The sequence below is a fragment of the Phalacrocorax aristotelis genome, chromosome Z (genome assembly GCF_949628215.1).
Source record: "Phalacrocorax aristotelis chromosome Z, bGulAri2.1, whole genome shotgun sequence".
NCBI classification, from domain to species: Eukaryota; Metazoa; Chordata; class Aves; order Suliformes; family Phalacrocoracidae; genus Phalacrocorax; species Phalacrocorax aristotelis.
In genome coordinates, this window is record NC_134311.1 from 56,745,715 (window position 1) to 56,759,522 (window position 13,808).

Consider the following 13,808-nt stretch of genomic DNA (forward strand, 5'->3'; position numbering starts at 1 on the left):
CAAAGAAAGATAACCATACTACAAAAATATCGGGGAATTACTACATCTGTGATACCTCATCCATATGATGCAGAGCCAATGGTTAGGAATAATGAGTGTGTAGATTTTTGTGGCCTAAATAAGAAGTCTGATTGCCAAAAGAGCTGCTTTTCCATTCCATAATCTTGGATCATTCCCAGACCAATATATCCATACTGTGTAACAAATGACATAAGGATCCTATTAGAAAGAGAGCTTGTGATTTTGTAACTGAATGCTGTCCCATAATTCATACCTGAAAGCCATGAACTGACAGTCCAAAGGCAATCAAATATTGATGCCTCTCATTTTCTAAGTGCTTGACTTTGTGGTCTAAATAAAATTATTTTAATTTGGTTTCCCTGTTTCTGTGGTTCCTTGCTTTCTAAAATGCACATGAAATCTTCCAGCCCTATTTCTCTCCAAAATGTCATTATGTGGACCTCTATGGAGATCATGACAGTTCATCATCATGCTTAGAACCTCAAGGTGAACTTTTTCAGATCCCTACTATTTTAGCTAGGCTTCTAGCAATAGCAGGTGATCACCTACGTTTGGGAAGCACATGACCAGAAAGCACATTTTACAATGGGGTTTCCAGTTAGCCTTTACTGAAAGCCTGAAATGATCTAACATGGGGCTGTCTACTCCCCAGACATTGAAAGAAAGGTCACTCAGTAAAGCTCATCCTCTGAGTTCAGCCCTTTTATTCCATTCTCTCCAAATTTCTCTCTATCCCAATCTTCTCTCTTCCCCATCCCTGCTTGTCCCTTACCTGCTCTTCTTGTCTGCTCAGTCTCATACCCTACTCTTCTTACTCCAGTCCTTACATCCTTCTTCAGCTATTTTGTCTCCCTGTGCAAGGTAGTCTCCCCTGTTAGTCATATCCTGACCCGCCTGCCTTCGCTTCCTTCCAGTCTACTCCTATCTACGTCTCTCTTGCTACTCCACCAGTCTTTCATGCTTGGACAGCTCAGGCAGTCTCAATTTTCCAGTGTCAGTTTCACACAAAACCGGTCCTCAAGTATCCTTCCTAATCTTTTTGTCCAAAAACTCCAGCTCCAGTTCCATTAATGAAACAGGTCAAATCCCTTTCTGCTATCTCCCATATTGGTGTCATCCTCACTGTTGCAATCCCCACAGTCCCTCCTGGTTTGAGTTTCCTTATTCAGCAAGTCCTCTAGCACACAAGTGTTCCACCTGCTGCCAGTGCTCCCAACCACCTCCAGGAACCTTTCCCAAGTATTTCACTCTCCCAGTCTATTCCCCAGTTCAACTCACTCATAATTCCAATTGTCAAACATGTTTATTCTACCCATCAAAAAGAAGCGTCTATGTCTCATCTTCTTAATTTTATCTGCTTTGCTGTAGAAATAGATGCTTATTTCTTTCCCACTGCACAGATCTAAAAAGTAATTATAAAGACATATCCTTGCTTGCAGTTCATTTGTCCCATCTGGGCAAGAAGAGAAAGTCCTCTTGAGCATCACAGCTTCCTACTGAAGTCTGACTATTCACTGAGATGGGATGTATGAAAGACTCATGCCCTAAAAATGCAGATATTATTCCATTTGAGACAGGGAGAATCTGCAAAAATTTCATCCAAATGGCAAATATTCCGGATGTTTTCAAGCAATTGAAAACAGAAAGTCTTCCCCTAGGAAGTAGAAGGTACATAGGAGGTAGGATGTGCCAATGGTTTCACCAATAACGTATTTTTCTCTAACTTGCATAAAGTTTCTGTAACTTCTGAAGTTTAGATTGAATGCAGGTTTTTAGACCTATCAACTTGTTTAGGAAAAAAACCCACAAATCCAAAGGACTGTTGCTGAAAAGCTCTTTGAAGTAGAAACATTAGTTTGGCTTCTGTAACACAATGAAGAATAAAAATTGCAGATGTAAAAACAAGCTCCTTTGTGCTAGGAAATATTTATTACATGAAAAAATGTATTGTTAAGCCAAGTGCATGTTTAAAATACTACTCAAAGGGCAACAGAAATCTCTGTTTCAAAGATAAGTGGATAGAGTTAAATCTTAAAGAGATAATACTGAAATAGACAGGGTTATCTTACTTGCTGCAAATCCTCAGTCTGTGAAAAAACAGTGAAGACATTTCTACTTCACTTGTACATCCCTTTTCCCTTCCAAAGTTGCTTTCATTAGATCTTAGAGGACAATATGCATAGACAGTAGCCTGTCTCTTCTACACAACTTACTGTAGACCAGTAAAGGTCTCTTCTGCTACTAATATCTGAAAAGGCAGTCTTGACTGGTAACTGCTGGAGGCAAACCAGAAGGAAATATTATTAATGTCTAGTCAAGGACAATTAACATAAGAGCTAAATTTTCACAATCCTGTAAAGTAATATGTCCAAAGTACATTTTACCACAAACCTACTGAATAGTCAAAAACATAGATTATTGATTCCTGTAATCCACACAATTCAGTATAGATGCTCTATGCCTGCTAGTTTGTAAATCTGAAGAGTATACAAATGCTGATGTTACCTGCAGTATTCACAATTCTCTTCGCTTGAATTATTCCAAGTGGAGTTTCAACTTCCCATGTCCCATCTGACCGGGCGTTCAGATTAGTCACTTGGACGGGGTAATTTAATTGGGCACCATATTTTCTGGCTCCTGCAGCCAAGGCCATAGTGAGAGAATAGGGATCAATATGACCATCTCCAGGGTTATACAGGCCAGCTAAAACCTAAGTAGAGGTAAAATCCCACAAAATGAAAGAAATTAAAATCCATCAAAATTAACTATTTTTTTAAAACCTCTTTGTTTCTTGAATGCAGTAAACCTTAGGGAGTCAAATCAAAACAAATTTTCAAAACATGTAATAGTATCAGGTCTTCAGCTAGCTGACAACAATGGTGTAAGGAAGTAAAATTACTCAGTTCTCCCATGCAATCAAGGGCTGCAATGCTTTAATATTATAATATTATATACAGTATAATTAATAGTATACATACTGGCATACAGTATGCACTAAAATGCATGTGAGTCTGTTTTTTGTTTATAATGCATATTTTTTCACTGAAAACCAAGAATTCAGCATACAATTTGTATAAACAGACCCTATATCTATATATCTGATAAACCAATATTTAAGTGCAATGGAAGTTATTTTTCATAAAATTAGGTTCTTTACCATATCCATGTTCAATAAAGGAAATAGCTCTTGTACTTTCTCAGGTGTGATTAGGTACTGCTCTATTGGGTGCCAACCAGAACGAGTCATTTGGTATTTGAATTCATCCACCCTAGTGGGGGTTGAAGCAATTCTGATGCTGCCAGGCTGATGAAACCCCACAGCCTAAAAAAAAGAGCAAAAGTGAATTACTGAAAGAACCTTTACTTGCCTTCATAAATGCATGTTCCTATGCTATGGCAAGTCTACAGGAATTTTGCCACTAACATCACTGAAAAGAGACTCAAAGAAGTTAGGTGCCCTTGAAGCAACAGGACGTAGATGTAAACTCCTAGAGAAAATAATATGTAAATAAAAAGTTATCAAATTAACTTCCTATGTTAATATAAACTATCTTCAAAACAGTTGTAAAAAGCTTTTACAGATTTGATAAATATTTGAATTTATGGCCTCATACACTTCCAAAAATAGAATCAGGTACATCTCAAATTAAATAGTTTATATTGAAATCTATGATCTGCATAATTTTCTGTTGAGATGCTGCAGAATAAATTTAACTGACTAAGCACCTTTATCAGTAAAATGAATAACCACCTACCTTTTATTGTCTTTTTAACAAAGTAGAAATCTTTATAGAGCTGTACACTGAATGCTCACTTTCTGGTATACACTATTTACTTCACCTTTTCTGTGTTACCTCACAGGACAGTAATATGGCTGAATAAGTCTTTTTGTAGAACTCACAATGATAATTTGCTGTAGTATCTTATCCAGCTGAACAGTAGAATGAAGAAAAAAAGCACTTTACTACAATTATCAAGTTTGCAGACTTGTGCAGTGAGGATCATGACATTTCCGCTGCTGTCTGAAGCAAGCCTGAGTTTAGTAAATGAAATCTAGATGGCTGAATGATGCCAGATAAAAAAGACAACCCGTGTTTCTCTGTATACCCATTCCTTAAATCACTAAATAAAAAAACACATCACTGGAAGGGATGGGAAGAATTGCAGCAATCTTCTCAAGTACAGACAGCATCATATCATATGCATTTTTAAGTGGACATGATTAAAGCAGGAATGTATCATAATCAATCCATTCATTCCAGATCCTTGATGCTATTTTAACTCCTATACCAACCTAAATGTGCAGACTCTCAGTCTGCTGAGCTTCTGAGATGTTTGATGAAAACTGTTTTCTTAAACTTTAGAGGGATCTGGGAAAACATCTGAAATATTTAGTGACTAAGCACCAGACTATATCTAGGCAGGAGAATATATTTCAATAAAATGGGAGCTTTATGATAATAATGAACACACACATAATCAATTTATCTACTTCAAACTTTTTTGTAGGACCATTCATGAGGTTAACACTGATCTGAATTAATAATTAAAAAGGTTAAGGAGATTACCTGTCCAGTCTCCTCTTCCAGCTTTTCATAAAGTTTGATGCTGTAAGAATGGATTTTCTTCAGGTTTATTCCAGGATGAAAGTAAGTAGTTAAACCAGCCTCAAATAAGAAATAGGAACACCATAGAGACATTATTAGAAACGCAGTGTTTTCTTTCCCTCCTTCCAACTGTCATTCAAAATGAAACTGACAAGATACTGTAAAGAAAACAACACGTGGATAGAGCCAACTGCTACAAAAATAAAAATAAAATCCTTTCCCTACTTGTGGCATTCTTGTTCTCTGCACATGTGTTTTTCCACCTGTTTTTTCTCATCAGATTTGTCAACTCACGATACTGTTGCAGTTGTTCTCTCCTATGGTTTTCTTTCTTCCTTAAATTATTCAGTTGTCAGTTTCAAATCTTTTGGAAGAGACATACAACTCTTCCTGATCAGCTAAATAAACTGATTGTCCTGCTATATGTCCTGTAGTAAGATCTTTTCTTTCTTGCAGATGGAGATGGGAGAGAAACCAAACTTTCACAACAACCAGATCTCAACAAAAGTTATTACTTTCCTGGGGTGTGAACAGTGGGGCAGTGGAAGTCAATGTTCTTCTATTCTCAACAGCTGTCTCAGGGCAGTTGAAGAGCCACATTTCAGAAGTAGCTTAAGAAATTATTATACATATTTTGCACATCATTTTACTAAGTCTGACTTTAGAAAGCTGTCAAGCCCTTTTGGGTTCATGAAAAGGTTAAGATCAAGAAGTTACTACAGCCTCTTCTATATTTAAGGAAACTGTTCACCTGCCCACAAGAGACAGATGCATCAATCTAATGACATCTGCAACTGCAGACATTTAGCACTTAAAAAAAGCAGAATTAAAGTGTTACTGAAGTTAAGCATATGTCTTTGTATCTCCTGAATTTGACATCTCACCAAAACCCTTCTTCCAAGTGAGACAAGAGAAAGGCAAAATTACCTTAGGTTTTCAAGCGAAGTAACTAAATCTATTTAAATGCTTTATATATATCTGTAGTGCATATTTTGCTAACTAAAATAGAGCTTATTCTTAAATGAAGGTTGCTTCAGTTAAGGGAGCTAGACACCAGAGTCCACCTTTGAGTTCACTGCCATTCTGAGAAAAAAACAGCAGGAAAACTAACAGTGAAATGTAACACATATAGTAGAGTTTTGATAGTTTCCTTCTAAGTAGCCTAATATGGACACGCATTAACTACTCTTGATTTTAGCTTAACAGCTCTGTTCTGTGATACATATTTTAAGGCTTTAACTTTTAAAGCTAGTGGAATAACTGTAGAATTATGAATAACAAAAGCAAGATTTAATGGTCTTTAAAAACATAATTTAAACGAATTTAATTATGCTAAGAACCTATTAAATGTTAGACTTCTCTACAATTAACATCAACATATATTGCATGAATTATATCACACATTCTCATTTTCTGAAACCATAGCCTCTTCTGGCACATCTTTATTGGTGCAGCTTCATATTTCAGAAAAAATTAGCTTCAAATTGCTCTTAGAAAATGCCTTACACTCAGATACCATGTCCCTCAAAAAACATAAATCATACTTACTGCCTGAGATAGCAGGTACTCAGTCACTTCAGAGCAAGAGTATGACAAGTGTCTGGCATTACTGAACATATGTCTTTACACTAGCCATGGTGTTAAAAGTTTTTCCTACCTTTCTTTGTGAGGATTTTATCTTTCTCATATCTTAAAGTTTATATATGGTATCATAGCGTACTGCATGTGTGAAATGCCAAAATAAACCAATAGAAAAATGTGCAAAATTAATCATCTACCAGTTTTATATTTTTCAGTTGTGCCTGTATTTTATTCATAAATTTGGCTCTCATTCCCTAAGTATGTTTGGTATTGTTCATTTCCTCAACAATCTGAGTTTAAAAAGCGATCACACAGACCTGTAGGAGGAAGAAAAATCTACTAAGGGCCACATTAAGCACAAAGCAGGCACGTTAGATCAGGAAGTCCCTAGGCTAGACTAATAGTCTAGAAAAATATCACTTGTTTTTTTCTTATTATCATATCGGATCATCATCATACTGGACACTAGGTATTTGACTAAATGCAGTTTTGATCTCATTTTATACAGGTGGTTTTACGTTGTTGTGAACACATCTATTTTAGTTACCTCAGACTAACCTCAGGGTTGTAAGAATTTGTAATTGCAGAATTTGTAATTAAAACTTGCTTGTTTCTTAAAAAATAAGTCCCAAAGCCCTTTTTTTCTGTGTATACAGAATAAATAAATAAATTAGGCATTGAATTATTTACATTTCATTATCCATTTACAATAAACTATGAGTAATTAATTTACTTGTACCTACAAATTGTGTCATCTCATATTATTTTTACTGTCTTCTTTTATTTATGTAAACATTTTCTGGTCTTCTGTTATTTTTCAAAATGTAGTAATATATTTTCCAGATGTAGGGAAATTCCACTTCAGTGATCATGGTTAGTAATTTTGAACCAAATGAACCACAAATCACTGGCAAGTTAGCTATAACTATGTCTAGTCATCTATACATTATATACTTATATTTTATATTTATCTACATGCACATTATATAGATAAAATATATACTTTATACTTAAATTGTAACTCCGACATTTTTAAGTTAATAAAAGAATTCTAAACACATTTTATGCCTTTTGGATTCAGCTAAGGAATGATTCTGATTTCAGGAGTGCAATTGGGAGACAACTATAACCTGACTAGACTATATAAAAATTAAGATCATAGAGTCATAAAATAATGATAATAAAATAAACATATTGAATAGGACCTCAGGAGGTCTCTGTCCAACCTCCTACTCAAAGCAGGGTGAGCTATGACATCAGACAAGGTTGCCCAAGATTTTTTTCAGCCTGGTCTTGAAAATCTCCAAGGACAGAGACTGCACTACTTCCCTGGCCGAGTACAGGAATTTGCACTTGTCCTTGTTAAATTTCATTAAGTTCCTGCCCTTCCATCCCTCCAGCCTGTCTAGGTCCCTCAGCATTGCTGCTGTGCCCTTGAGTGCATTGCCTGGTCCCCCCAGTTTGGTGTCAACTGCAAACTTGATGAGCATGTACTTTGTCACTCTGGATCATTGATAAATATATTAAACAGGATGGGTCCCAGGAAAGACCCCTGTGACACTCCACTTGTTTCTGGCCTTCGGGTAGAGTACAACCAATTAATCACTACTCTCTGAGCCCAACCATCCAAACGCTCTTTTAACTATCTAGCTGTCCAACCATACAGAACATAACATCTTCACTTGAATACATTAACTATGTACATTAATACATGAACACATGACTTATGGGAGAGTGTCTAAAATCTTGCTATAATCCAGATAAGTGACGTGAACTACTCTCCCCTTGTCTACAGATTCAGTCATTTTATCACAGAGGCAATCAGGTCTGGTCAGACCTGATTTATGCTTGGCAAATCTATGCTGCCAGTTCCAAATCACCCTTTTTCTCCTTTATGGGCCCAGAAATATGATCTGAGACTCACTCCATAATTTTCCCAAGAACAAAGTATGGCTAGCTGGCCTTTAGCTCCCTTGCTCGTCCCTTAGACTTTTTGAAAAGATGCATACATATGCCTTCTCCAAATATTGGGCACCTCTCCCAGTCTCCACAGTCTTTCAGAGGTGATACATGTCCAGCATTGCAATGCCATCAGCAGCATTCTCACATCCAGCCCATCTGTTCCAATACATGTGCATGAGTCGAGTTCTCCCAGTAATCTTTGTCTTGATCTTCTTCTACTGCTAGCAGTTCCTTTTCTCCTTGAACCCTGCTCAGAGCATAGAGGCCTGAAAACCCTGTCAGTGAAAACTCAGGCAATGAAGGCATTGAGTACTTGAGCCTTATCAGTGTACACTCTGTGACTAAATTACCCACCTCATTCAGCAATGGTCCTGCATTTTCCTTGTTCAGATTTTTACTACTAATGCAGCAGTAGAAGCTCTTCTTGTTGCCTTTAATGTTACTTACAATTCTCATTAATTCTCACCGAGCTTTGGCTTTCCTAAAATCCCCTGCACATGCCCAGGCAATTTTTCTAAATCACCCCTTCATATCCTTCTCCTGATTCCCCCTGCTGAACACCACATTTGGCTCCGAAACTCAGTCATGAGCTCCCTGTCTGGCCCAGCTGGCCTCCCAATATATGTTTCAGGATGGACCATTCTTGTATTTGAAGGAGATTTGCTCTAGGTTTTGCTCTATTAACAAAACAGAGATTTTATTATTGTAGGTGAACATGATCTGGGAAAATAATTTTAAGAATGGATACTTTGCTATGAGAATTGACAGAGCAAATTTAAGGAATTTTTACAGATGAAATTTTTCTTTGTTGAAATGTTCATTTTTCAGTGTTATTCTATCCTAATATGTTTCAGATTTTATACTACATTTATTAAATTAGCATTCTGGGGGAAAATGGCATTATCACCTATACTCTCTCTTCTTGCAAGTTTGACCAAGTCATACAAGTTTTTATTTGTCTTGTGCTGTGCTTTATTAACTCTCAGCAGCAAAATCAATTGCACACTGCAAGAAAAAGTGTCACAGAACGATATGTTAAAACATTTTCTTAGAAAATACCTTTCAAAAAAGTAACAAAAACATTTATTTGCTGAGTTATATATCCCTTGTTCAGTCCTTAGGGCTTCACTGAGATTGCAAATGATCTGACCTGCAGAACAGTACAACTTCAAGAGTTCTTAAAGCCTAAGTCCTGACCTAATTTACACACATATAATTAATTATTAATGACTACTTTGTCATGATTAGATAGGTGTAAAAATGAGCAGCACTTGCTCTGTTATTTATATCTTATTACTGATAATATAAACATGTGAACACTCTCTGTGCTGTTATAATTTAAATAAAATGAAAGTTGGCCAAATTTATCTCAGACCTGAAAAGTGGAAGAAAGTTTTGGCAGCAACACTAGCAGGAATATGATCTCTATGAAATATGATCCTGAGCTCTGGCAGGACCTACTGGACTGTGAAAGAGAGAAAAAGTGGTATAGTACAGCAACATCTGAACCAGACTTTCAACATTTGAGGCTGCAGGCAATATACTATGTGCCACTTCACATGCTAACTGTATGTGTAATTTCATCTGTATCTAGTATCATAATGCTGTGAGGAAACCACTGATACATGCACAGTACGTAGTATAACAAAGAACTCACTCACAGTTTCATCTTTGAACGCAGCATTCTACTACTCAGTTCAATGAAGAAAGACAGTAGTTTACCTAATTGTAATCCATTTTTAACCTGTCCTATAATTGTTTTGCTGCATTAATCACATGAAATTCCGTTCCAGCAGGTGCCACAAAGCAGCCCTCTCAGTAGCCCAGTGCAAGCATTTTCTCTGCTGTGCTCCAGGTCTCTGCCTACTTTTGAAACAGGGTTCCTCACTCGGTGCTCCATCGCTGCATTCACTGAGAAGTGGCAGCAAAAATACTGAAGGAGAGGTGGCTTTTACACAGTTCTGAGCAATAAGCTAGAGTGAACAAGTATAACAACAAGAACAAAGGGAACATTTAGTAACAGCCCCCCCCTCATTTTGGTTTCTTTTCCAGTGAGGGGATTTATTTTTTACACACTTATTGTTCTGTATATCCATTGGGTAAATAGAATTCAGTCTGTTCCTCACTCATATACTTAAGTCACAGCATTTCTCTGAGCATTTCATAGTTAGGATTCAATACACAAGATGCATGATCTGACACTATTCATGGTGTTGCTCTGTTCACTGGACTGCACCACCCATGGTATCATTCTTTCTAAAAGAGACGTAATTACTGAATTTTGGTTCTCCTACTTCCATACAGTGTGTTTTATTTTGCTTTGCCTGTTGAAAAGCAAGTAAAATGAAGTATATACCTACTTATACATTTCAGGCAGAGATTTTGTTTTATTTTTATTTTTTACTACTGTTCTCTCATAAGGCTCCATACACACAAAATACCTGCACCAAGATGAAGTATTTCAAACTTCAGACTTCCTCTCCTGGGAGAGTTATGAGAATACAAATCAAATATAATCCATATGAGTCATCCTTCCCAATTTCTTCCGAAGGCATTCCGATACTGTAGTTATAAGTATTGCATAAATGCTCTATTCTATTAATAGAGTAGTTCTAGAGACAGCAAACTATTGGTTTTTTACTCTTTTGTATTGCTACACACAGGGATAACATTCTCCCAGTTTCAGCTGAGCATAGCTGGAAATGAATAGAAAAAGCATCTATTATTGTGGCAAGCTTTATTTCATTTTTTTACACTCCCTACTCCAGACATTAACACAGAAAATATGTAATTACATACATACATGTTGTGCACCAGTATGTCCATGTGATTAGCATTATTATAGGTGTCCCCACCCTGTCATTACATGCATGTCTTTTTAATTCTGTTACTTAGGAGTACAGACAAACATAAAGCCTTAAAAAGACCCCACGGTGTACAGCTGTTAGCTTTGCTCCTCCAAAATTTTGTGTAATGTCAGCAGTGGCAGGATAGAAAGCTCTTATCCCTAACAAGAATCAGTTTCTGGGACAGTGATATTCTCTGAGAACTGGACACTGATGCTGCTTCTTGGTTACTTCTTTCTCTAGGTGGCACATATATAAAAAATAATTACACATACAACAATGCCAAAATTCACATTTCTGGTCTATGCATGACAATGCAACCACTTCCAATGATAAAGTCTGCAGTATAAATTAGACTACCTTTGAAGTAAAACCTTAAATTTAAAAAAGTCTAAGCTAAACTACAGTTTAAAGTCTAAATCCAGTTAACTGCTAAAAATTTATACTAACAGTTAACTTCCAGTAATTTCAAAATACAGTATTTGTCCCAGTTTTTACAAACGAGAAAAGTGTACTACAGATAGCTGAACCAACTTTTCAAAACTCATATAGCAAATCTATGAAGAACTCAATGCTAAATTTGTAGCTATAGAATACCCACAATAGTTAATCTCTGGAAAGCCAGGGAATATAAGGGTAATGAAATCTCCACCACCATTAGATACATAAACCATTGTTAATCTGAGAGATTAACAAAATGTTTCTTACTGCATGCCAAGTAGATCCTGCAGTGAGCTCAGATTTTTCTAGCAGAATAACATTCTTCAAGCCAGCCTTAGCCAAGTGATAGGCTAGACTCACACCAACGCAACCACCTCCGATGATGACTGTATCTGCGCTATCTTTCCCCAAGGAAGGAGCCTGGGTTTCTTTCCTGGGGAAAAAAAACATTACTGGCAGTTACAAAAAGACAATTGCATTTTTGTCCATCTCTTTTGTTTACGGCTCCAATCACAATTCACCTTGGTGCCTGCTAGACAGTTTAAGTCACACACCTGACGTCAAACCTAACCTGTTCACTCTTATCTTCTTTTGAAGTAAATGCTCTTAAAGCCTCACCACATACGTAAACAGCAGTAATACAAAATGCGAAGCAAGTTTGCTTCCACTCACAACTTTAAATCTTTATTTGTCAAATATACCCTTATATGTAGACCCTATTTTTCAATGAGAAACCGTACCCCCAAAAAGACAGTGTCAAAATCTGACTTTTCAAAGGTGCTATAGTTTATGCAACATGAAGTCTTTATAAAAAAAGTCTACTTACTAAACTCCCTAATAAATTTCTAAAGCCAATGTCAGCAGACTACATCAGTGTTTGTGTACAATTAAACTTCATCTTTAGTTTCATGTTCTGTCTATTTTGACATGTTCTACTTTGCTGAAGTTAAAACATTATAGAAACAGGTTTTTGTCAATGGCTCCCACCTGCTATTACACCACGCTGCATTTTCACAACCGCTTTAAGTCAGCAAAAGCCAGAACTGCTGCAACAGGCAGCTCTGTTGTTCTCCGTCTGATCTGATCCTCCTCTCTGCTGCCCTAGACCATCCCTTGCCAAGCAGTAAGCCAGTTCAGGAAACTTATCCAAATTTTAAAATTTTTTAGATGTGACCTTTTAGTATGGTAGCAGTACAGACTACTGTAAAACCACAGTATCCCTCTCTTCAGGACAGTTAATCAATACTCAGTTTCATCTCCTCCCTCCTTGTACATTAGCTTTTGCAACTTCTCTGGCAAAAGGCTTTCTAATGTGTAACTAGTCTTCCATCCATTCTCCACTCAGAAATGAAAGCTATCAGTTGTATGTATTATGAATGGATATCTTATAAAATAATATGGTGTTTAAAACGCAAAGGCCAGAGGAATTTGCACCATGCTTATTCACTATGTGGCAATGAATGAAAAGTAAAATAAATGGGAGTACTGGACACGACAGGTTTTCTGCACTTGGTGCACCACACACTTCCATGTGTTCTTCTTTGAGATTACACATTAGTTTTTGCAAGTTAGCAGTAAGCTGTTTAACAGCCAGATGCGAGACACTTACACCAGCTCCTCTACTGAATTCTGAGGCACATGGTAATCCAGGTAAAGCATGGAGGCTTCTCTCATGCTTCTTTTATGCCGTGAATTTGGGAATTCCTCACCTGGCTTTCAGCTCTTTTCAGACCTTTTCTCTCAAACCCGGGAAGCCGGTAAGAGCCCGGTGGGGTGCCTTCCCTGCGAACCACGCGTTTGCTCTTGCCAGTTAAACCGGGCCGTTGCTCACCCGTCGCAATAGCAGACGACATCCGGAGGTATCTCCCTCTGCCCGGTCAGCCACCCATCCCGGGCTGGGTCCTGCGCCCTTGCCGCAGAACTGCGAGGCGCAGGGGCACCACCTTCTGCCCGAGGGGGGAGAGGCCTCGGCGGCCCGCTGCCCCGGCCGGCAGCCGCTGGAGCCGCGCGGGCCGCCAGAAGGAGCCCGCTCCCCGTCCCCCGCCTTCCCCGGCAGCCCCCGCCGGGCAGCTTCACCCTGGGCAGCTGCTCTCAGGCTGACAGCCGCGACCGTTAACGGCTCCTTCGCCCGCGCCTCCCCACCGGCCCGGCCCGCACTCACCGCCCCTGCGCGCCCGCACCGCCGCCGAGGGGCCGCAGGGCCGGGGGGGGTGGCCGTAGCCGCCGCAGGGCTCCCCGCAGCACCGCGCTCATCCCGCACACAGCCCGCCCGGCAGCGGAGATGGAGAGCGCTGGCTCAGCGCCCCGCCGGCGGCGTCCCCTCCTGTCCAAGCTCTCGCTGAGGCCAGCC

General features: G+C 38.5%; 1 protein-coding gene across 1 annotated transcript in view; it reads right to left on the reverse strand.

Annotated features, from left to right (window-relative positions):
• DMGDH (dimethylglycine dehydrogenase) overlaps nt 1-13,806 on the reverse strand; it is a 49,624-nt gene extending 35,818 nt beyond the window's left edge. The window contains exons 1-5 of the mRNA XM_075079343.1: nt 13,620-13,806; nt 11,726-11,891; nt 4,590-4,688; nt 3,179-3,343; nt 2,527-2,731 (exon numbers count right to left, since the gene is read on the reverse strand). Of these exons, the coding sequence (XP_074935444.1) occupies nt 2,527-2,731; nt 3,179-3,343; nt 4,590-4,688; nt 11,726-11,891; nt 13,620-13,711 (727 nt within the window). The 5' untranslated portion in view covers nt 13,712-13,806. The remainder of the gene's footprint in view (nt 1-2,526; nt 2,732-3,178; nt 3,344-4,589; nt 4,689-11,725; nt 11,892-13,619) is intronic.
• Nucleotides 13,807-13,808: the final 2 nt, after the last annotated feature.